Source organism: Engystomops pustulosus, chromosome 4 (assembly GCF_040894005.1).
Source record: "Engystomops pustulosus chromosome 4, aEngPut4.maternal, whole genome shotgun sequence".
In the NCBI taxonomy this organism is placed as follows: Eukaryota; Metazoa; Chordata; class Amphibia; order Anura; family Leptodactylidae; genus Engystomops; species Engystomops pustulosus.
In genome coordinates, this window is record NC_092414.1 from 39,309,219 (window position 1) to 39,334,235 (window position 25,017).

At 43.4% G+C, this 25,017-nt stretch overlaps 3 protein-coding genes across 3 annotated transcripts in view; 1 reads left to right on the forward strand and 2 right to left on the reverse strand.

Annotated features, from left to right (window-relative positions):
- Window positions 1-8,759, forward strand: part of LOC140128445 (uncharacterized) — a 51,558-nt gene extending 42,799 nt beyond the window's left edge. The window contains exons 23-24 of the mRNA XM_072150150.1: window positions 1,142-1,411; window positions 8,482-8,759. Of these exons, the coding sequence (XP_072006251.1) occupies window positions 1,142-1,182 (41 nt within the window). The 3' untranslated portion in view covers window positions 1,183-1,411; window positions 8,482-8,759. The remainder of the gene's footprint in view (window positions 1-1,141; window positions 1,412-8,481) is intronic.
- Window positions 8,760-15,862: 7,103 nt separating this feature from the next.
- SLC35A4 (solute carrier family 35 member A4) lies at window positions 15,863-16,850 on the reverse strand. Its single transcript, XM_072145762.1, has one exon. The coding sequence runs from the start codon at window positions 16,848-16,850 to the stop codon at window positions 15,885-15,887; it is 966 nt and encodes a 321-aa protein (XP_072001863.1). The 3' UTR covers window positions 15,863-15,884.
- Window positions 16,851-16,888: 38 nt separating this feature from the next.
- On the reverse strand, window positions 16,889-24,000 carry LOC140126370 (SLC35A4 upstream open reading frame protein). The gene is made up of 3 exons (XM_072145763.1): window positions 23,858-24,000; window positions 18,523-18,618; window positions 16,889-17,554 (listed from the first exon to the last, which is right to left on the reverse strand). The coding sequence occupies exons 1-3, from the start codon at window positions 23,870-23,872 to the stop codon at window positions 17,357-17,359; spliced, it is 309 nt and encodes a 102-aa protein (XP_072001864.1). The 5' UTR covers window positions 23,873-24,000; the 3' UTR covers window positions 16,889-17,356.
- Window positions 24,001-25,017: the final 1,017 nt, after the last annotated feature.

A 25,017-nucleotide genomic window follows, 5' to 3' on the forward strand; every position in this document is an offset into this window, starting at 1 on the left:
CCTGATCTATGATCCAGCAGAAGTTCCTGCTGGCTGCTCTCTGCTCCCCCTGCACAGGTCATATACTATTTAATTAGGATCCTTTTAGCGATCAGCCAATTAACCCCTCAAGCCATCATGACGTTCCCCAATGTTATAGGCAGCAGTGCATAGAGACACCATGACGTTGTAGAATGTCATGATTTCTGTCTGTCAATCTGACAAAACACAGTTTTTGAGTTTCTGAGAGCCAAGGCTCTGAGCAACATGTGGGGGTGGGGGGTAGAGAATTGAAGATCCCATGCCATTTTCCCTGTCAGCTACTAGCCCATTGCAATGGAACCTTGGTTTCCTCCCCTGCCATAGAAAATTTGTACATGCCTACTGAAGTTTTGTTACGTCTGTGTGGCACAGTAAATGGTTTGGAGGGTATAGGAGCCTAGACATACACATCTTCTTTAATAAATGTTTTCTTCCCAGCAGAGACAGAGGTAGGTTATGCTATTATGGAAAAGAGGGGGGGGGGATAATTCAGCCTATAGACATATTCCAGGGTGTAGCCCAACTTAATGTCTAAGTATGTAGTTTATGTAGTTCTTACTGGGATAACCCCTATGTTAATGGGTTCTGGATTCATTGAAGTAGGGCTTCGAATAGCAGGATCGCACTCTTTTGTCTATTCAGCTTGAAACACAAATAGCACCCAAACCGTTCTAATAAAGCCAGCAACTGGGGGAGGTCTGTCATAAACAAGGCCAAGTCATTTGGGAATAATTCTGTGCAGTGACTCTTAGTTCCCACTGTGATACACTCGGACCCTATTCCCAAATCTAGTAATTGCAAGTGGGGAAGTGCAAACCAGTAAGTGCAAATAAAGAGAAATGTCGACAGTGGGCAGCCTGGCGCGTTCCCTTGTACAGCTATTGGGAACCCTTTGTTCTGGCTTTTAGAGCAGAGTCCTTATTGGGGAACCCATGTTATCCATATGCCCCAATATTCCACAAAAATGTCTGCTTATGGTAAATCTAATAGATCAGAACCTTATAACCCTGAAAATTGGTCACAATTCTATCACATAGTACGAAAGACTATATTACTAATATGGTATTGTCTTCTTTATGCCTTCCTACTATGATATTGTATACTGAATATCTTATTTCAGGCTTAACAGAGCTAAGGAGAAAAGACCTGAAGAAGTCCTAGGTGACTACTGATCGATGTAATGGACACACACAGAGGTATATTGCAGCTTCATACTCAAATCTATATTAATATGCTTGTACATAAATTGTTGCCGTTCTCTTTAGCTTTTGTGTGTAAATATTTGTATTTCTATAATAAAAAAATGAATTCACAAACACCTAAATTTTACGATTCTGTTGCAGAATTCATTCAAACGTTTTTAATACTGGACAACTACTTTAAGGAAAAGGTCAGTGGCGTAACTAGGAGAGGCTGGGCCCCATAGCAGATTTCTGCATGGGGCCCCCCTTCCCCTTAAAAAAATATACATATGTAGGCTGCATTCACATAAACGTGTGCCCGCCCGGCTATAGCCTGACAGGCACAAGTCTGGCGCGCTGGAGAGGCGATAGCGGCTCACCCCTCCCCTCTCCATAGAGAATAGAGCCACATGGTCGTTTTTATGGCCATAGATAGAGCACGCACTCTCTCTGTTGCGGCCACAGCACGAAACAGTGAGTACTCGTTGTGCTCACTGTACCGAGCCCAGGCACTATAGACGGCTATGGTGGAAGTATATCCGGCAGCAAATTGGCAGTCAGATATACGACCCTCATATGTTCTTGTGAATGTACCCTTATACAGACATGTTTATACAATTACACAAATGTATACACTGATATATACACACCTTAATATACTTATATACACATAAAGTTCTACACTCGTATACTATATTCAGTATATAGAGCATATACATACATACTATAAGCACAGTGTATACAAAAACACAGTATATACATATATACACAGTATACACATATATACACAGTATACACAGTATATACATATATACATAGTATTTACATATTCACACAATATACACAGTATATACTGTGGGGAATTGCTCTGGTAGTTGACAGGTAGCAGTGCAAGAAGCAGTGACACACGCAGGTTTAAAAGTCCAACTTAAGTGTTTATTCACACTTGCAAAACAGAACACAAATTCAGCCTTGGCTTAGGCACATGCAAAAACATTATAAAAGTAATTCCTGCCCGGCTAGGCGCTGTCTAATACATTTTTGAGGACCCTAGCTATCCGGGTACCAGGCTGCCTGGCACACGCTCTTGGCCAGCAGCAAGACAGGAGACCCTCAGTTACCTTTGCTGTGAGAATGCAATCTCACTTTCAGCTCTCCAGGTAGGGCCTCTCCTACTGCTTCTGGCCTGCAGACTAAATCAGACCCTAACGAGGCCTGTGACCTGCACCTGTGGGCTATACAAAAGCCCAGGACCGAAGCCCGGGTGGAGTAGGAGTCCCACTCCCAGCCTACCCCTACTCCATAATAAGCAGGCCCAGTACGGACATTACAAATGTGTCTGTGTTAGCTAGGCCAACACAGACAAAACAGACTATTCCTGCTTATCATGTCTGCATTAACCCTTGGGTTACTGCAGACAAACCCAGGGCTTTTACCACCAGCATTTCATCTGCCTGTAGGACAGATAGCGGTTTTCCCACACAACACCTCTCACTTTCTCACATACCCTCCCCCTCAGTTCAGACCCACCGGGGCGAACTCCTGACATTAAGCAATGCGTTCGGGACAAGGCATCCGCATTGCCCTGTAGCTTCCCGGCTCTGTGCTCCACCATGAAACTGAAATTTTGGAGGGACAAGAACCACCTAGTGACCCTGGCATTCTTCTCCTTAGTTCTACTCATCCACGTGAGAGGAGAGTGGTCAGTTATGAGACGGAACTGTCGTCCCAGCAAGTAGTACCGTAGGGACTCTAATGCCCACTTTATCGCCAGACATTCCTTCTCTACGATACTGTAATTTTTTTCAGCTGGCGTGAGCTTCCTGCTCAGGTAGGTAATGGGGTGTTCCTCGCCATTCACCTCCTGAGAGAGGACAGCTCCCAGCCCTACATCTGACGCATCCGTCTGCACAATAAACTCTCTCTTGAAGTTTGGCGCAATGAGGACGGGAGATCCACACAACGCAGACTTCAAGGCCTGAAAAGCACCTTCTGCTTGTTCATTCCACCGCACCATGACAGGCCTTTTACCCTTCAGCAGGTCTGTCAGGGGAGCGGACATGGTGGCAAAGTTTGGTATAAACCGTCTGTAGTACCCTACAATGCCCAGGAATGCCCTGACTTGCTTTGTGCTCACTGGTTGAGGCCAACCCTGTATAGCGTCAATCTTGTTGACCTGAGGTTTAATTATACCTCGACCGATCACATACCCCAAATAGTGTGTCTCCTCCATTCCCAGCGCACACTTCTTGGGGTTTGCAGTCAGGCCCGCTGCCCTTAGAGAGTTCACTACGGCCTGTACCTTGGCCAAGTGACTCGCCCCGGCCTTGGCTGTAGATGATAATGTCATCTAGATAGGCGGAGGCGTATCTCCTATGTGGCTTTAACACTATGTCCATTAACCGTTGAAAGGTAGCGGGGGCCCCATGAAGCCCAAACGGTAATACAACATAGTGAAAAAGGCCCTCAGGGGTGATATAGGCTGTCTTTTCTTTAGCCCTATCTGTCAGGGGTACCTGCCAATATCCTTTAGTTAGATCCAGGGTGGTGAAGTACCGAGCACCCCCTAGTCTCTCAATAAGCTCGTCCACCCGGGGCATGGGATAGGCATCAAACTTAGACACCTCATTCAATTTTCTAAAATCGTTGCAAAATCGCAACGTCCCATCCGGTTTGGGAATTAGAACAATTGGACTGGCCCACTCACTTTTGGACTCCTCAATAACCCCTAGCTTCAGCATCTTCTGAACTTCTTCTGATATGGCTTGTCTACGAGCTTCGGGGACTCGGTACGGCCTTAATCTTACCCTTACCCCTGGCTCAGTGACAATATCATGTTTAATTACAGATGTGTAGCCAGGCAACTCTGAGAACACATCTGTATTTCTTGCTACAAACTCTCGAGCCTCTCGCTGTTGCTCTTTGGTAAGGGTATCGGCTATTCGCACTTCTGCCTCCGGCACAGGCTTATCTGCAGCCTGTGAGGGTAGCGCAGGAGGTGGACTGGCCAGGACCATCTCTGTATGCAGACTCTCTCTGTCTTTCCAGGCCTTCAACAGATTTACATGATAAGTCTGCTCGGGTTTTCTCCGTCCGGGCTGACGTATCCTGTAGTTCACCTCTCCTATTTTCTCTATAACCTCATACGGTCCTTGCCATTTAGCGAGAAACTTACTTTCTACAGTGGGGACTAGCACCAACACACGATCACCGGGACTAAAGCTCCTTACTTTTGCTGACCTGTTATAAACCCGGCTTTGAGTTCTTTGTGCCTCCTCCATATGCTCTTTGACAATGGGCATGACGGCTGCCACCCTGTCCTGCATATCTGCGATATGGTCTATTACACTTTTGTGGGGGGTGGGCTCTTGTTCCCATGTCTCCTTGGCTATGTCCAGGAGACCCCTGGGATGTCTGCCATACACTAACTCAAACGGTGAGAACCCAGTAGAGGCTTGTGGGACCTCTCGGATGGCGAACATTAAATATGGCAATAGTACATCCCAGTCCTTCCCATCCTTGTTTACCACTTTTTTTAGCATACTCTTTAAAGTTTTGTTGAACCGTTCTACCAATCCATCCGTCTGAGGATGGTACACAGAGGTGCGTAACTGTTTAATATTAAAGAGCCGACATAGCTCCTTGGTGACTTTTGACATAAAAGGAGTCCCCTGATCTGTGAGGATCTCCTTGGGAAGTCCCACCCGACAGAACATGGCAAACAACTCTTTAGCAATTAGTTTCGCAGAGGTGTGCCGCAGTGGGATGGCCTCAGGATATCGGGTAGCATAGTCCATGACTACCAGGATATGCTGATGCCCCCGAGCAGATTTAACTAAAGGACCGACCAAATCCATGGCGACCCTTTCAAAAGGTACCTCAATAATGGGCAGAGGTACCAACGGACTTCGAAAGTGTACCATGGGAGCATGCAATTGACAATCAGGGCAAGTTTCACAATACCTTTTTACCCTATCATATACTCCTGGCCAGTAAAAACGCTGCAAGATGCGTTCCAGAGTTTTTGTGGTACCTAGGTGCCCTCCCATCACATGCTTATGTGCAAGGTCTAACACCATCTGACGATATGGCTGAGGCACCATTAACTGCTCCCGGGTTTCACCGTGGACCTTATCAATGCGGTACAACAACTCCTGATTTACCACCACACGAGGGAACAACTTATCCGCACCTGGGTGCTGAGGTACGCCATTAATTTCTACCACATTTTCTCTGGCGCGGACCAGAGTGGGGTCCTGGAGTTGGGCAGTACCAAAGTTGTCACGGGATACCTCCAAATCAGACAACTGCGGTCCTGTCACTACCTCCTCAGTTTCGCCTGCCATAACATCTAGGGGAAACATTACACTTCCATCTTCTGTGGCGGTCACCCCTACGGCAGGAACTCCAGAGTCTGGGTCATCAGGCTCGGCTTCAGAGATCTGACCAGACAACACAGGAGAACAACCCCCCAACTCTTGGTTTCCCCGCCATAGAGTCCAGAACATGGGGAAGTCCCGTCCCAAGATAAGGTCATGGGGCAAGTTCTTGACAACCGCTGCCTCATGCAGTGTCTCTCCACAAGAGGTCTGGAAGTTAATAACTGTGGTGGGGTAGTCCTTTACGTCCCCATGGATGCACAGGACTCCAATTGTGCGCCCTGTGACTGCCTTGGGGTCTGTGAGGGACCCATTAATCAAGGTCACCCGACTGCCTGAGTCCAGCAGGGCCAACGCTGGATGCCCTGCCACAGTCACCCGGCACAGGTGGCGCTCATCAGCAGAGTCGGGGCTAGTAGCTGTGTAGACAGGGGCAGCATAGAGAGAAACCCTTCTGGCGGAACTGCAGTCCATGGGCTCTGAGGAATTGGGGCAATGGGCTGCAATATGACCTGGCTCATGGCAGGTCCAACAGGTGGGAGCCTCCCCCCTCCTCCTCCCCTGGGGTACTTCCCGGACATTGGGCGTTGTCCTGCCCCGGGAATTTGTGGGTGACAAGACCTTCCGTGCCTTAAGGCCTGTCTTGGTATAAGGGGCTTTCTTTGTTAGGGCCTGAGTGGCACAAAACCTCTCCACCAACCCCACCAGCGCATCGGCATCAGACGGGTCCCCGTGTCCCACCCATTGTTGGATCTCACCCGGCAAGGCCCTCAGGAAACGGTCCAAAACAACCTTCTCGACCATCTGGGCTGGGGTTGATGTCTCCGGCTGAAGCCACTTGCGGACCAAGTGAACAAGTTGGTGCATCTGCCCCCTCGGTGGTAGCGCCTCCTGGTATCTCCAGCTATTCACTCTTTGAGCGCGTAGATGCTGATCCACTCCTAGTCGGGCCAAGATCTCTGCCTTTACCTTGGAGTAGTCCCGGGCATACTCCTCGCTCAGGTCGTAGTATGCCTGCTGGGGATCAGCGACGAGGAAGGGGGCCAACACCTCTGCCCAGTGTTGCTGTGGCAACCTCTCTCGGGTGGCCACCCTCTCAAAGCCTGTCAGATAGGCCTCCACATCATCCTCGGCGGTCATCTTGGTCATAGCTTTGCGGACCTCTTTCCTGGCGTCCTTCACTGTCATTGCTGGGACAGTCCTTTGCTGAGCAGCGGTCAGGGCTGTTATCTGCTGGAGCAGCAATCTGTTTGTCTCTTGCTGCTGCACGTTGGACTGGACAAGCTGCTTGATTAACTCCTCCATGGCTGTGGCTTGCAGCTTCAGTGCTGTCAACTTCCAGGACATGCACTAGTGTATACTTCACTGCACTTTGCCCGCTCCAATCCACCATATGTGGGGAATTGCTCTGGTAGTTGACAGGTAGCAGTGCAAGAAGCAGTGACACACGCAGGTTTAAAAGTCCAACTTAAGTGTTTATTCACACTTGCAAAACAGAACACAAATTCAGCCTTGGCTTAGGCACATGCAAAAACATTATAAAAGTAATTCCTGCCCGGCTAGGCGCTGTCTAATACATTTTTGAGGACCCTAGCTATCCGGGTACCAGGCTGCCTGGCACCCGCTCTTGGCCAGCAGCAAGACAGGAGACCCTCAGTTACCTTTGCTGTGAGAATGCAATCTCGCTTTCAGCTCTCCAGGTAGGGCCTATCCTACTGCTTCTGGCCTGCAGACTAAATCAGACCCTAACGAGACCTGTGACCTGCACCTGTGGGCTATACAAAAGCCCAGGACCGAAGCCCGGGTGGAGTAGGAGTCCCACTCCCAGCCTACCCCTACTCCATAATAAGCAGGCCCAGTACGGACATTACAAATGTGTCTGTGTTAGCTAGGCCAACACAGACAAAACAGACTATTCCTGCTTATCATGTCTGCATTAACCCTTGGGTTACTGCAGACAAACCCAGGGCTTTTACCACCAGCATTTCATCTGCCTGTAGGACAGATAGCGGTTTTCCCACACAACACCTCTCACTTTCTCACAATACATATTCACACAATATACACAGTATATACATATATACACAATATACACAGTATATACACAATATACACAGTATATACATATATACACAATATACACAGTATATACACAATATACACAGCATATACATATATACACAGCATATACATATATACACAGCATATACATATATACATACACAGTATACACATATATACACAATATACACAGTATATACACAATATACACAGTATATACATATATACACAGCATATACATATATACACAGTATACACATATATACATATATATACATATATACATATATACACTATATACATATATACACATATATACATATATACACAATATATACATATATACACAGTATATACATATATACACAATATACACAGCGGGTGAAGGGGGTTCGTTTCCCGGGCGGGAGGGGAAGAGGGGCTGTTCACCGGGCGGGAGGATGGGGGGCGTGGTCGGGTGGTTGTCAACTGTGCCGTGAGTAATCGGCCAGCTGTGCAGCTATGCAGGGGGTAGGCGGGCCGCGGTCACGTGTGCCGGCGGACAGGTAAGGGAGGTGGGAGGCGGCTGGTGGGACGCAGGCGGGCGGGTCAGGGAGGTGGCAAATGGGAGTTTCAGGTCAGTGATCCATGAGGGGTGGGTGGGCCAGGAGACAGGTGGGCGGAAGCCGGGACCGAGAGGAGGGGCCCGGGGACACATCTGCCAGGCACCCAGCAGTGTATTCACGGACCACTTGGCAAAGCACTGCACACAGGGTCCGTGCATCCCCGGGCCCCTGAACCTCAAGGGCCCCGTAGCAGCTGCTACGGCTGCTACGGCGGTAGTTACGCCACTGGAAAAGGTTATGTTCTGTATCTTTAATAAATAGTTAGGAGTATTCAATACCATTTATACATCAGGCAGAGGGCTCTGATATCTGGACATGTTACACATGAAGGGCAGTGTATAAAATGTATCCTGTGCATGTTACAGCTGGAACATTGCTGCGTGAGGTGAAATAAATTCTCATTTTTATTGAGAAATTATGGCATAGTTAAAAATAAAAATATATAGATAATATATTTAGATGCACCAACAGGGGCCAAAACACTTTTTTGACTTCTCATCGGGTGAATGGAAGCTTATAGATCCAAGTGACGTATACTTTAGGCACATTCAAGAATGTAAACCTAGAATAATGGCTCCAAAAATGACACGGTATGAAAAAAATGGACTCTGATGAAGAAACCCAATTAAAAGAGTGCAACCTCAGGACTGAGTACCAGCCATGTGTGTAAAAAAAGTTCTGTTTTTAGCAACTAGCCTACTTTTTGACAGTTTCAGATCCAAGCTGGATGAGATAAATCTGCAGGTTCAGCCAATGGATACAAATCCTAAATCATAGGTTGTATTCACACGCTGTGGCCCAGTCTGCTAACAAGTAATAATGATCTTTATTTATATAGCGCCATCAAATTGCGTAGCGCTTTACAAATCAAGTACAAGCAAAATGTATTTTGCAGGTAAACGATGCAAGACACGTGGTCCTTATTGCCTGTCGCATGAGTTTCAGCCAACCACCTCCCCAATTTGCATTCAATTATGTTTGAATGTGGGCATTGCATCACATATGACCTTTATATACTTTCCAGAGGATCCCCAGCATTTGGCTGATTGATAGCTTCCTGATCTACAAAAACAGCTTCACATCAGCAACCCCCCACCCCCCATCATTATTATTATGGGTTGCTGATTGGTTGCATTGACCCGTGTCTACCAAGAGGCTGTTATTGAAGATCTGTATATTCACAATATATAGCAATACATTTGTATCACAGTATGTTGCATAATAGATCAGACCCCTGATTAATGAAGTTTAAATCAAAAATAGTATTTGTAGCTCTCACATATTCTGATTTTCACTCTGTACTGCACCTAGAAAGATCAACATGCAGAATAGTGACAAACTGAATCAACAATGACAAACTGCTATTCTGAAAATCAACAGCATGATCAAGATAGCATTCAATATGATCAAGATTTAATAGCGTTTAATAGCCAAACATAACGCCTGCCAATAATAAGCAAAGCACCGTTACACCTAGTGACATAACGCATATGTATTGTAATGAACGTGTGATTTGTACACCTATACTTGATGAATAATGAAGTAATTAAACAATCAAGCCAAGTATAAATATCTTGCAACAGCGGAATAAAATATGATTTTTAACCAGATCCAGTCTGAGTTCTTTGCATCATTTGCTTGAGCATCTCTTTAATATTTCTCAATTAGAAATCCCTTCAATATGCCAGGTCCGTTTGAGACAGATAACACACACCCCATAGTGTTCAAACACCCGTAGGGACATAAAAAAGTCCATAGAACACAGAAAAATAATAAATGAAGTAAATAAAGTAAAAAAACAAAACAGTGAAACCCTGTAAATGGAAATGCCACTTTTTCTGCTATTTTATAATACATAAAATTTTGAATAAAAGTTAACAAAAAGAATTCATATTGGTGCAAAGATTCACTATCTCTAGAAGCGTTTAGCGTGCTTCCCCAAAAATGTCATATTAATCTTTGCTCTTTAAGAGGCCCTAGAAATTAAAAAAAAGTCGTACAGTCCCCCAAATGGTAGCAATGAAAATGTCAGCATGACCCGCAAAAATGGTCACCTTACACTGTACACAAGTGTACACAAGTGTGGAAAATTTATTAGCCTTTTTGTATCTCTGTGGTTGTACAGACCTAAAGAATAAAAGGGAGTTATTATTTGAAGTGCACATAAAATGTGTCCACCAAAAATTGCGCAAATGGGGTTTTCCTGCAATTTCATCATATTGGGATTTTTTTTCCGCTTCCCAGTACAAGGCATGGAGTATAAGATGCTGTCGTAAGGAAGTACAATTTGTTTCACAGAAAAAACAACCCTCATACAGCTCTGTACACTGTAAAAAAAGGCAGATTTGATAAAGACAGGGAGTGAAAAATGGAAACACAAGAAATGAAAATGACCTGATTCACAGGATAGGGCCTAACTTGCTGATCAGTGAGGGTCTCAGTAATGAGACCCCCACAAATGAAGAGAGCGGGGGTTCCCTCGTTCACTTTCCAAGATAAGTGGGGAAAATGTTTACTCTGCTACAGTGCTTGGCAATCTCTGTTAGCTCCATAGAGATTAATAGAGCAGAAAGGACACGCTTGGCAATGTCGGACCGACTGAGGTACCTCGTGACCCTTTGTTCCATTTATCAGCAACTTCGGCCCTATCCTGTAGATAGGGCCTAACTTGTTTGGTCAGAAAACCCTGGTGAACCCTATTGCACAGCAATATTTACATTTTCCCTTGCGTCCCCCATAACAGCCCCACCTGGAGGAAGACCCCTTGACCTCTGTGGGGACACGAAGCAGAGAAGTTAAAATGCCCCACCCCTGCATCTGTACTACCCAAAGAAGCAGCCCTTTCAGGATTATAAGGACAAGAAAAATGCCTACAGAGGGAAAGGTAAACAAGGTCGTTGGAGCTATCTGAAAGGAGGAAGAGGTAGAGCTTTCCTCCTTAGTTCCAGTAACTCTGTTTCCTTTATAAAGCAATGACGCCAGAGTGGGAGGAAGGTTACCAAGATTCTAAGCAGAAAAAAATTGTGTTGCAGTATCTGGAAAAAGGGAGGCAAATACTGGAGGAGCAACTAAGTTGGCACACTCCCAAATTAGCCAGAAAAACACACATAAAAAAACAATGTTAGTGCTCTAACTCCACAATAAAATGTTAAGATTGAGAGTTCCACAGAACGGTCTCACCCAGTTCCTTATAGATCGGAGATTGAAGAAATTTCCTCAGTAATTCCTCCTTTCACAATGTTCACTTCTCTATACTGGATCCTGTGGGAGACCACGCTACACTCTTGTGCATGCGATCACAGCACCGGTCCTGTATCAGGAAGAATTTGGACAGATGGTGCAAATCACCAAGGATAAAAGTAAAAACAATTTTATTCCTTCATACTCACAAACAGAATATTAAAAGCGTGCATATCACAATGGTTAAAAATGCCAGCGGACCTCATGCCCGACCTAGGTTTCGTCCTTTCAGCTTCATCTGGGGCCAAGATTCTATGCCCAGTGGACCAGCTTAACATCCAATCCACGGATTCTGGACATAATAGGACAAGGTTACAAGCTAGAACTAACCTCCCTCCTCCTTGCAAATTGACCCTCTTGCCTAATATTCCAGTTAGTTCAAAAACTACTCCAGATGGATGTAATTTCACCTGTACCCAAGGGAAAACGGACACTTCTCCCCTCTATTCCTCATCCAGAAACCCAATGGGACCCACAGGATGAGTTGCAATCTCAAGGAACTAGACCATCATCATCTTGAACTTTTTGTACAGGAGGAGTCAGTAAAATCAGCAGCAACTTTGATCCATCCAGGAGCATATATGTGCACAATAGATTTAAAGGATGCGTATTACCATGTTGCAATTTACCTTCCATCACAGAAATTCCTGAAATTTGCAATAGTCTCACAAGAAGGAGAACACCTATGCTTCCAATATAAAGCACTACCTTTACAGATTTTATCAGGCCCAAGAGTGTTTTCGAAGATAATAATAGAAGTTGTAGCCTTCTTGAGAACCCAACAAGTACTAGTAATTCCTAATCTAGACAATCTGCTCATAATTGCCAGAACTCAGGAAGAACTCATTCTACCGATCAGTCCAAATATTTTACAGATCTTGAATTTCTTGAAAGGCGGATTTGACAAAGGTCTAAAAACAAGTACCCTTAAAGTACGGATTGCAGTTCTGAGTGCCTTCTTTGGCCATAAATGGATCAAGAGTTTTGTGAAAGCTACTAGCAGAATTAGACCGTCAATAAAAACTCTCCGTGGCCCCCTGGGACATATCTTTAGTATTAAAATTTCTTACTGGGCCTCAATTTGAACCACTTAAGTCAGTAAGCATTAGGAATTTAACTCTCAAGACAGCCTTCCTAATAGCAATTACTACGGCTAAGGGTTGGGGAGATCCACGCTGTCAATAATTGAACCGTCTTGTTTAATTTCTGATGACAGGATCACGCTAACACTTGACCCAAACTTCATCCCCAAGGTCTGCACATCCTCCCACCGCAATCAGGAGATGGTCCTTCCTTCATTCTGCCAAAACCCAAGATCTCCCAAAGAAGTTGTCCGGCATTCTTTAGAGGTAAGGAGATCAGTACCCAGGTACATAGAAAGAACCGGCTTAAGGACTCTAATATTCTTCTTCAGTTTTAAGGGAAGAACAAAGGAAAAAAAAGCCTCAATATCCAGATGGGTTAAGACTCTAATCCGACAAGCTTACGAGTCCCTCCCTTGACAAGACATCTATGGAAGCTTGGAGAGCATATTCTACCAGAGCTATGGTAGCATCTTGGGCTGAAAGAAGAGGGGCTTCGATAGAGCCAACATGTAATTGGACATTCCAAATAGTTTGGACTTTCTCTTCAGAAGGAAAATATAGTCCCTGTTGTCCCTCCCTAGAGGGGTACGCAATAGAAAAAGTGAATGTAGTACCAGTAATTCCATTTCCTTTAGTCCACCATGACGGCCCATATATTTTTCTTTCCCCAAGTATTGTTCTGCTTGATTTATCTAAAAATCTTTGATTCTCTTGTTTGTGAACAGTATCGGGCAATAAAGCTGGTTGCATCCACGCCGGTGTAGTTATATGGTAGACACTGGAGTACGGATGCCAGGGTGGGCATTTTAACTTCTCTGCTTCCTGTCCACACAGAGGTCAAGGGGTCATCCTCCAGGTGGGGTCGTCATGGGGGACTAAAGATAATGGAATTACCGATAAGACCAATTCACTTTTTTGTTGTAACTTAAGTGGCAGATAAAATGAGATTTGCTGGCTGTGAAATAAAACTTTGGTTCACGTGAAAAAAAAAAAAACTATATAGATATTACACACATTTAAGGAGAATGACAAAGGCTTGAGTACTATTTTGGCCAAAGACAAAATTTTTATTAACAAAAAAATGTTAAAAGAAAAAAAATATAATTTCATTTATCAATATTGCAACATAACAAGCAAATTCCTTTATTCACTTGTATAAGTTTGGCATAAAAACTTTACCAGCGACTCTCCAGACCATCTAAAGGCATAAAAGACCAAACAGTTAAAAAGCTCTGTATACCTTTGACATACGATACTTTATACAGGTGGATTGTTAAAGAGGTTTGCAGCGTGGATAATATTAATGCCTTTTGAAATATTTATTTCCAGAGCCAGGGCTGGAAGCAGACACTGTATTGCTTCAATCATGAGGATAAATCATCAATATACAAAATGATCAACAGCCCAAAAACAATTATACATTTTCCCACAATTTATGTTGTTTTTATTTGAAGCGTCATAGACAACTCCCTTCAATTTACCTACATACAACCAAGAGGTTAAAAGCATATTCTCATCCTTTCAAGATTCATGGTGCAGTAGAGGCAAGAACCTACATGATAAGTGGCGATCAAGAGACATCCCCTTTAATGAGAATTCTACAGTGGTCCTACTTTTACGATTGTTCATCGCACTTCTGCCGAAGGTCCATTTGACATATGACAGGTGCGGTCAGTACAAGTCTTTCCATCCCACCTTATCTTTGTATAGTGACAAGAAAGACTCGTTCCTGTTCTGCATGTTGGACCACACCTGGTTTTGGCTCACAGTGACGTGAACTGAGACGCTGTCTTCTGTATGCCAACTATTTGATTATTTTGTGCATTGCCATAAAAAGAATTATACTAGAGACTTTAAAATCCTTTTTTGGGAAGTAGTCAAATAAGAATCATATAGTTCCCTAAGTTGGCACGCTGGTTTGTTTTATAACCTTCACTACAACCAGGATCAAGGATTTATTTACATGCTGGCAGGATTCACTTTTTGTTTTAGCTGCTTATGTCCTTGTGTTTCCAAAAAAAACAGACAATAGAGCCCCTTGCGGTCATTTTCATACTAATAAAAGCTCTCTTTTTGGAAAAACTGAAACATAAGGAGCTAAAAGAAGAGCAAATCCTACCAGATTGGGCACACACCAGCACCCAAGTGCACTTTTACAATCTTTGATACTGGTTGTAGATTTCGTTTTAAATTGGTTACACAATTTTATTTAGTTATTGTATGTGTGGAATGGTCAATGTACATATTTTTTCCTGTTTTTTTTTTAATCCGAATGAAAAAGCACGACTCTCTCAAAACCAAGGTAACATTTATTTTTTTAGACCCACTTTGTATTACATTTGTAAATAATTCTAAACTATAGAATGTGAAATTATCTTGAATGCTGACCTCTCAAGTTGCAGATTTTTTAACAGTTGCAAAACCTCGCCATAAAAGAATGACAAAGGAGCAGGTTCACAAAGAAATAAGATAAATTGTTTCTTGGGTCAATAACTAAAAATAAAATAAAAACATGCCAGCCGCTTGGCCCCCATGTTCATTTGGAAGTAGCCTGTTGCTACTACCACTTTACCAGAAAAGATTATTACTCTTAATTATCCTGGCTTGGTAAAATGCCTTAGATATTCATCAGAGGCTAGCTTCCCACGTTCAGATGAGGTTTTTGATGTTCAAACCAGGAGTGGAGTCAAAAAAGGGAGGAGTAGAATCTCTCAACTATAATCCGCCCCTGCTTTTGGCTTCAAAAACAGCATCTGAAAAACTAAAAGCAAGAAAGCACCATGACAGACCTGCATTTATACACTGCACTGCTTTGGAGTAATGTTTCTGGTTGACTGTCAGATGACTTGCATGTACTATAGGTTTGTATGGATTCTGTGTGGTGTCCTTGAGACAACTTCTGAGTAAACACATCTGGCAATGTCAATTCAGTTTGAGAAAGGTGGCCATGGGCACACATGCTAGTGCGTGGAGAGGAAAGAAAAAAAATTAAGAAATGGAGAAATTCTGAGTTAACATGTAAATGAAAAAACACCTTATTGCTAACAAATATATTAGAACAATGGTGACACGAGCGTGAGTAAAGTGGTGTCAGAAATAATTTGTTGTAACATGATTTATGGAGCACGTCTACACAGCCACATGGCTTGTAATATGCGACTATTATCACCATAGCAGATGTGCTGGGAATTTTGCACATGTGAATGCCGCCTTATTTTGGGACAATATCTGCCGCTGGCTCAATATATTGTTCTGAAAGCAGTATAGAGAGTGATCATTCAGACAAAAAACACTTTTGCTCTTAATATTTTATCAGATGCCATAGAACAAGTAGACAGCAAAGCCAATAAGAACAGCAGCCACGAAAAACAAGAGAGTCAGCTGGATCTGGAGCAGCAGGTAAGACAATAGTCCGTTCACAAGCATGGAGAAGGATATGATGAAGAGTCTGGTCAGGTTACTGCTGTGTTTCATTACGGCAGACATAATCAAGCCATTGAGAGCCTGGCTTATGATGATAACCAAAACCCACAAGGAGAAGCCATCCAGAAAACCACTGCTGGGACTGCCTGTTACGTGGACCACAAAGTTGACAATGATACCAAAAGAATACAAAAAAATATTCTGTAGGTTCAGTGGGATTTTCTGAGTCTTCAGCGTCACCTCTGTGTAAACAGCAGACAGTCCTGAGATGAAGCAGTAGATAACCATGAGGAGGAGGCCTTGTAGACTGATGTAAAGGTCCGTGTTAGTAGATGGTTCCTCTAGATCATGGATGCCACCATAGCTGTAAAACACGCCCGCCACCATAAGCAAGGACAAAGCCAGCCACTTCCGCGTGGAAAGATTTTGCCGCAAGCAGAAGCTGTACATCAGGGCAGTACTAACAATCTTTAGGTTACTTAAAACTTGAAAGCTACTTGGGTCCATAAAGTGCTGCATGTGGACCACTAAATTATTATTGGTACCATACAGGATAGCAGGCAAAGCATAAGGAACAGCCAATTGCCACGTGACTTGTAATTTTACAGATTTGCAATCCCAGAGCAGGAGCATCACCGATGACATCACCAACTTACAAAATTCAATCAGGAGGACAACTGAAGAAGAACTGAAGGGAATTTGTCCTTCCACCCTACACAAAGATATGAGAGGGGCATGAGACCCGTATATGAGCACAGATACCATAAGCATGAGTCCCCATAGAGCACCTCGGAGCATCTCACTAGTGGAGGGGTGAGATATCTCCTCTGGTCCCATATTATTAACAACAAACATCCTTACTGGAGCAGGGCAATTATGCAGAGGTTTCCATCAATGGCGGCACTTTTCATTTATTTATATAGGTATTAAAATGTGTTTGTGCAACTTAAAGACATACAAGTAAAGCCTTCGACAAATACATATCAGGACGAAATGAAAACTCTATGATTTATACGTGGAAGAGGACCCAAGGAAGTAAATGTACAAGTGTTCAGGAGCAGACGCAGCAGAGTTGCAGCCCAGGTTTCTATGTTCCAATTGTTGGGGTTTTCACTGCGGCTTTGTAACTTTTATCCAAGATAAAATTTGCATTATATAAAAGGGAAAATGAAGGAAAGCAAATAGCAGCACGATATATCTGCTGAGTTAACCTATAATACCGACTGCAGATCCAGTTGAGACAACTGCACACGTTGTTACAGTCTGCAATTATCAAGAACCCAGTACTGAGAAGAGATCCAATAAAGCACTTAAAGCATTGAGGGAGCGATAACGGAGTGTCAGCACCACTCATTTCCAGTCTAATCAGGCCCTTTCCTTAAAGAACTCAGGTAGTCCTTGATCGTCTTCTCCACATTGGGTACTGCATAGGCTTGGGCGGCGTAAATTCCTGTGCAAGTTCCTACCACAAAACCAAGAAAAGCAGAAGCCCTGAGTTTGGATACGATATAGCCAGCTAGGAATCCCTTGAGAAATGGAGAGCTCAGAAGAGTGCCTTCCTAGAAGAGACAATAAAGATGGCTTTAGTAAAAGATTACATATTATTCTTTGCTGAACCTAGACAGAGCTGCCCTGGAATATTCATCAAATCTGATTTATGAAGTGAAAAACATCATAGGGCTAGATTTATCATTAAGTTTCTGAGTTAAAACTGTTGTAGTTGCCAATGGCAACCAATCAGAGCTTTAATTTTATAAATAGCTGTTGGAAAATTAAAGCTGAGCTCTGATTGGTTTGCATGACCAACTAGAATAGTTCTGTTCTCAGACTCTTTTCAAAATAATAATCTTTATTTATATAGCCCCATCAAATTTTGTAGCGCTTTACAAATTATTCTGATAAATCTCTACATTAATTAGTTGGAATGATAAAAAAAAAACAAGACTACATGGTCAGCCAGGCCTAACAAAGGAGCCACAGAGATGATTTAGTGCTTGTGCAGTGCCATGTGCATATGGGTGTTAAGGATAAACATCACCGTGGCCTTTCCTGTTCTCGCTCTCAAAAAGGGAGAGCCCCAGAGGGTCATAAAGTGATTGCATACCAGTAATATGTCACAGATATAAAGCGACAGACAGTCCACTGGAAAAAGTACAAAAGATGAACATGGCAGAATAAGCAGAAGTAGAAATTTGCCATCAAAGTCAAGCATGATAAACCAGCATCACTCAGATCCAACCACCACTGTGGTAAAAGTTGATTATAGAAAGGAGTGCACGTAAACTGCTATAGGTGGTGTTACCAGAACCCCCCATGCAGCTCTATAAGCGGAATCTGAGCGGGTGCCCTTGGTATATCAAGCTTGATTTTGATGGTAGATTTCCTTTAAGAGTAGACAATGTATATAGAGTAACAATACAATCAACCTTTCCATGAATCATTCATTGAGCTTCCTAACACTACTCAGATCACTCGCCTTGTGAACACTTTGTACGTTGTCAGTAGAAAAGCAGAGATGATTAATTACCTGAGATACTCCAGCATGTACTTCTTTCTCCAGTTTGCGTTGCAAACCTTCTAACTGATCTTTGAGAAACGCCAGATCCTTTAGTTTTGGGGAGCCCTAGAAGAAACAGAAGGAAATGTTTTAATATAAACAAGAAAAAAGGTTTGATCTGATTATCCATCCTTAGGATGAATCATTTACATCAGATTGTAAAATTCTGTAGGTTACACCAAGTTGGCAACTTGCCAAACCACTGCTGTTATTTATCTTAAAAACATATAAGAAAAAAAGCAAAAAAGCAAGACTTGCCTTTAATTGTGAATGCAATTAACCACTAAACAGAGAATTAACCAGAGGCAAAGTTATACATAAATTCCTGAAAACGCTTTACCAATAAACATGGATGCCCCAATTCTTTCCGTAGTGACAAGCAATCGCAATTTGCCAAGAAAAATAATTTAGGAAAAAAAAAAATAAAAATCAAGAATAATACATTAGGGACACTTAACCATAGATCCAGGCACTGTAACTGTGGTAGTCTTTTTATATTTGTTATCCATGACCTCCTTCCTTTTAAAATCAACTTTTAAAATTAAGCTTATAGCTCAGAAGAGTGGGATGTGTTGCCCCTCAGTGCTGTAGCTTCAAAGGTTGTAACACTGTCTTCCTCTTCCCCTCGCTCATTCAGCACCTTCCCCTCCCCTTACATTTTCTCATACAGGAGGGTGGAGTGCTCCTGCACAGTGCAACAGCCTGTGAAGCTACAGGACACAGGGGCTGTGGCAAGGTGCCTGTGGCTCATTAGCATCATATTAAACATTGATTTTAGAAGGAAGGAGGCCATGGATTTTAATTATTGATTTAAGCATCAAGCACATTCACTGAGAATCTGCTGTGTAAATGGCTCTTTACTACTTTATGAAGAATTGTTTATTTGACTACATTGACATTGATGCAACTACTTATTTAAAGGGGACCCCCACATGCAGGCAACATGTTACAGAGCAGGAGGAGCTGAACAGATAGCCCCTCCTGATTGGGAGGCCGCGTTGGCCGTGTTGACCCACGACAAACAATCCACTTTCCAGGAAACTCTGACCCCTTTAGGCTTATCTTTGGGGTCATCTGTAGGCAATGGTGATGTGAAGATACAAGATGTGTAGCACCTAAAACAGCGGATACTGGAAGCCTGCGCTAGTATTTCTTCTGTGGTGTTGCTATCCGTGCGTCAGGAGTGGGAGAAGAGGGTTGCATTAACAATCCAACACAATGGGCAGCACTTTGAACATATTTTGTGGTGAAAAACTTTTAAATAACTCATGAAAGAATTAAGTTACATTAAAACAAAAAAAGGATGACTTCAAAATGGCTGCAGTGGTCAACCACCATCTTGAGAAGTTTCCCCCTCACATATCATAATGTGCCACAAACCGGAAGTTGATATCACCAACCGTTCCCATTTTATTTAGGTGTATCCGTATAAATAACCCACCGTGTGTGTGGAAGGTAAAGGAAACCTGTCAACTTTAAACTATTTTTTTTTTTTTTTTTAAAAAGCCTTAAAGCAGACTGTTTAGGTGTGTCAGTGTTTCTACTGCTGTTCATGTACGTTGGTGCTGTGGTGTAGAAACAATTTTTAATCCAGTCAAGGAGAGGTGAGAGCTCTCTCCTCGTGGAGGCTCTGCTTCAGAACCCCTTCCCTCTTCTTCACATCACTACACAGTAGTTTAAGACTCCTGTGCATGCGCGGTGCACCTGTCAGTTCAACACTGGACTGCATGTCCACAGGTTCACTGCCCAAGCCCCAGTAATGTGCATGTTCCCAGTGTGAGACAGAGCTAGTCAACTGTGCACATCAAAGCAGCCAGCTGAACACTGAAGCATGTGCATTACACCTGTGGAGCCCGTCATGTACGAACAGGCCAGCGCCGAACTGACAGGCGTACCATGCCTGCGCAGGAATTTCTAACTACTGTGTGCTGAGGTTGGTGATGGGGACAGAGGAGCTTGACTGATACCCGCCTCCCTGAGTGCGTATCTGAAAGAAGAAAGATAAAAACTTGTTTTTACACCACAGAACCAAAGTATGTGAACAGCAGTAGAAACATTGGGGCACCTTTACAGTCCGCTCTGTTTTCCTATAAGGTGGTCCTAACAAAGATTGACAGGCTCCACTATATTTACATAGAATACATATACATATGTACACATACATATGAATACATAAAAGGACAAGTTACCCTAAATATATTCCCAAACTACCGTATATAAATATGCAGTGAAAAAACATGTCTACAAATTATGCTACATTCTCCAAGGCCTTTGCCACAGTTAGACCCTATTCACAGAGGCCTAACTTGCTGATCGGTGGGGGATTCTGATGGGACCCTCACAGATCACGAGAACAGGGGTTCATTGTACCCCAGTTGCGCTCCAACATGACCAGAGCAGACAGATGTGCATTCATCATTATAGAGCTGACAGATAAGTTCGGCCCTCATCTAACTCAGTCAGAATAAACTGTAAATTTGTGTATTGAAGACCCTAAATGCCAGCTTTTAAGCGAAATGGATAGTTACATGTATAACCCACAGGTCTGTACCGTGGCACAGGAACGATTTATCTGAAATCACTTTAATCCCAGATTGGTGCCTGCAGCAAAGTGGTTACATTTACAGCAGATTATTAAAGCCCCATCAAACAGCTTATGTATTATCCCTTTGCGAAGCAAAGCAGATGGGAAAATCAATTTGTACCACGTGACATCATTTGAGAAGATTGAATTAAGTCCACACTCCAAGAGCTGCTATATAAGTACTAATATATCAGAATATCTATGTGTGTAGCTTATTCGGCTTTCCTCTGGATATAACAAGATACACTACAAGTGACTATAACAGGAGACAGTGTGCGCCTCGGTATCAGATATGGATAACCTCAATATAAAATTTCTGGCTGAAAGATAGAGAATGGCACAGATTTTTCATTCACAAAAATCTGCCATTCACCAAATAAATTTACCACAAAATATATTTATTGTCACATACAGGAGTCTCCGACAGTTGTTCATGATCATCCAAAGATTGTTCAAGTAGCACTGATTGTATAATGCCATTTAACAGTTCATGGGGAACTATGTAAAACTATTAGATCACACTTGGCTACAATCAAGATGAAGGGGGGTCCGCCCAAAAAGCAGGTCCGTGCACGAAACAAGTGAACCGTGTATTATATATAAAAGAACATTGTACCCGAAATTGGCTTCTCTCATGAGTGCTGCATTTTAAAAATGTAGGGGAAAGACATTGATCCTCTCACGACTACCATACATCCTGTTTGTACGTGCCCCTTGCAGATAGAGTGCACACACATTATATAATCACACATTTACATCACACATGTCATGACAGTGTCAAGTTTTAAATGGTCATCTCTCCAGAACTTTGGCAACTAGAAACACAATTCTGGTGTCCTATTAAAGGAAACCTACCATTTAGAATGGCAGGGGTAAGCTGTAAGTACCGAGCACCAGCTCAGGGTGAGCTGGTGCCGGTACTTACTTTCGTTAGTGTTATAAACCGCGGTATCACGGTTTTAACACTTTTTAAACTCTAGAACAGGCTTCGGCGCTGCGTGCGCACGATTGTGCGCGCCTACATAGGAAATAGCGGAGATGCGACCGTGCGCCTCTTCTGCTCTAAAGTTTAAAAAGTGTTAAAACCGCGATACCGCGGTTTACAACACTAACGAAAGTAAGTACCGGCACCGCTCACCCTGAGCTGGTGCTCGGTACTTACAGCTTACCCCTGCCATTCTAAATGGTAGGTTTCCTTTAAAAAGGAGAATTGTGTTTGTAAACAGAAAAAGAGATATATTTCATCCATGGGGGGGGGGGGGGGGGAAGGTGTTGGTCAGCTGATATGTATGGAGCAGAACGGTCTTGCGCCGCCGTCTGCTGCTCCATTACTCTCCGACGGGGGGTCCCAGGTAGCTCAATCGGACACCTTGTGCTCTGTGGGGTTAATATCAGTGAGATCCCCAATGATCAGCAAGTTAGGATAGGGCCTAAATTTGTTCATGGGACAACTCCTTTATGAACAACCAGAGGGGGGGAACCCCCACTTTCACATGGAAAACATGTATCTACTAAAACAAACATATATACGTCATTGCTGGTGAATACTGGAGTACTGTTTTATTTCGGATTTCAGGAGGTAGATCGCCTCTGTGTGCAAAAGGTCTCATACCTTTGCAGGTTTAAGTACATATGGCCACTAAGGCATCACATGCGATGTCCTACACTGGTCCTGGGCAAAAACAAACAACCAAATCAGTTTTCCCAGGAGGAGAACAATGTAAAGGGTGAGGGTCAGATGCCTGGGAAAGGGGATCCCATTCTCACCAATTGATAGAGCGTGAATTATAAATATTGATTTATACATTTTTCAAAAACATTTCCATGTCACAATCGATATGTCCAGGGTGATTTTTAACATGTCCCATGTTAAAGCACAGCAGCAAGCACTTTATATCAACCACTGCACGACTCCCATTAACCACCTTAAGACACCTTCATCTCCCATCTGAATTGTGTATGGATGTTTCACAGAACTAGAGACGTCCACCATTAAAGTTGTAGTTAAAATAAATGTGATTTTTATATACAGATCTCTATTTCCAAGATGTCCTGGTTCTGTGAAGCATCCATGCTTCCTAGACTAAATCTTTGCTTAAGGAGCTTCTTTGTATATCATGCTAAGCTAAGACCAATGAAAAGATCATTGTTACTTTTACACTATTTGGAGTATTTTCATTAAAATGACATTTTAAGGAAATCCGCCATAAAAAAAACCCCAGGAATGATAACCCAGGGGCACTAACTCTTGGATCCAGACACTGCGACTGTGGTAGTCTTCTTATATTGGTTATTCATGGCCTCCTTCCTTCTAAAATGATGCTAATAACCGCAAAGAGCTCCTTGGGGTGTTACCAGAGCCCCTCGGTGGTGCAACTTCTTTCCATGTTGTTCCTCTTAAGCCCACTCATTGTAAGAACACCCCATGACACATGTATAATCAGCATGTAATGCCAGCTAGTGGTGCCATGGTACTGTACTGGGCACAAGCCTGACCTCCTCTCTGAGTCACCCTGGACGAGGGCACACCAGTCACACAGTGCCCTGTATAAGACCCAGCGCGGAGCTAAAGTGTCACAAAGTCAACAAACTGCTGAACTAGTCCAATTTCTCAGAAACTTCAACAAAGACATTTCGGATAACGATCTAACAGAGAACATCATAAGAAAAATACTAAATTTCCAGAATTCCCCTGCACTTATACCGCTCTTTAACACTCACCTTGTCATCCGCCATCTTGTCCAGCCTGCGCACGCGCACTGGCGGTCACACTGCTGGGAAATCGATGTGCTCGGGGGATCCGTCCACGTGGTCCGATCCATGGCTCTGCTGTCGTTTGATTTTCCTAGGGGATTGAAACACGTGACTGGACATGCTGAGATCTGTGCAGCGCTGATGTGATCCGTGCTGGCGGGAAAGTCTTACAATAAGAGTTACAGTCTTACATTAGAGTGGACGAGGTTGAACAGATTTAGTGAAAGTGAATACTTTATTGTTTGTACATAATATAGCGTCGCAGATTGTGTGAGGTATTGAGCTCACCACCACGTATTGCAGTGGGATTGAAATGTAATACTGGTGACAATATCAGCTGTGGCAATGCCTGAGCTGGAAACAGTACTACAAGGCTGTCAGCCAACATTTACCACTAAATGAAGTACAACATGTGGCGAAAAACAATCTCAGAATCGTTTTTAACAGAGTTTGAAAGTTATAACCATATAAAGTGACGCAAGTCATAATCCAAAAAATGGGACTGAACCTTAAGCTATAAAATGGCTGCGTCCTTAAGGGGTTAAAATATAAGCTAATATGTAATTATTTGTTATTTAAAATGCTGCTCCCCTTAGCAGAAAATGCTGTTGACATGCACTGTACTGAAGAATTAAAATGTTACTGGCCCTTTAATCAGTCCGTTAATTTCCTCGGCGCGGAGCAGACACAGGACAGAAGATGGCCGCTGGTCACATGTCCACATGTCTTGTACCTGTCCGGGCAGGTCATGTGATCACCGCTATATTTGGTTGTAGTCGGTTGGTTGAAGTGCATCCAGTTTGGCCATTGTTGTGGTGATGTGCAGGGATGGCAGATACACATCATTACTAGGTGGTAACACAGCAGGACAGTCTGTTATATCATCACTGGGGGCAGAGCATAAGGCTGGTGCCACACGGACCGCTTTGTCTGCGTTTGAAAACGCAGACAAAGCTGCACCCACTTGTGCGGGCCGCGGCCCGATCGCATCAGCGTTTCTATGGAACCACCTGCGATCCGGAACGAGCCACCGGTGTTTTGCGTTGGGTGTGGCTTTGTCTGCGTTTGTAAACGCAGACAAAGCGGTGTGTGTGGCACCAGCCTAAGAGGGAGGAGGAGTTACTGAG

Coding starts and splice junctions, on each gene's coding strand:
- SLC35A4 (XM_072145762.1), bottom strand. CDS start 16,850: ATGTTTGTTGTTAATAATATGGGACCAGAGGAGATATCTCACCCCTCC.
- LOC140126370 (XM_072145763.1), bottom strand. Junction 17,555..18,522: donor TACATGCTGGAGTATCTCAG/GTAATTAATCAT, acceptor TGTCTCTTCTAG/GAAGGCACTCTTCTGAGCTC.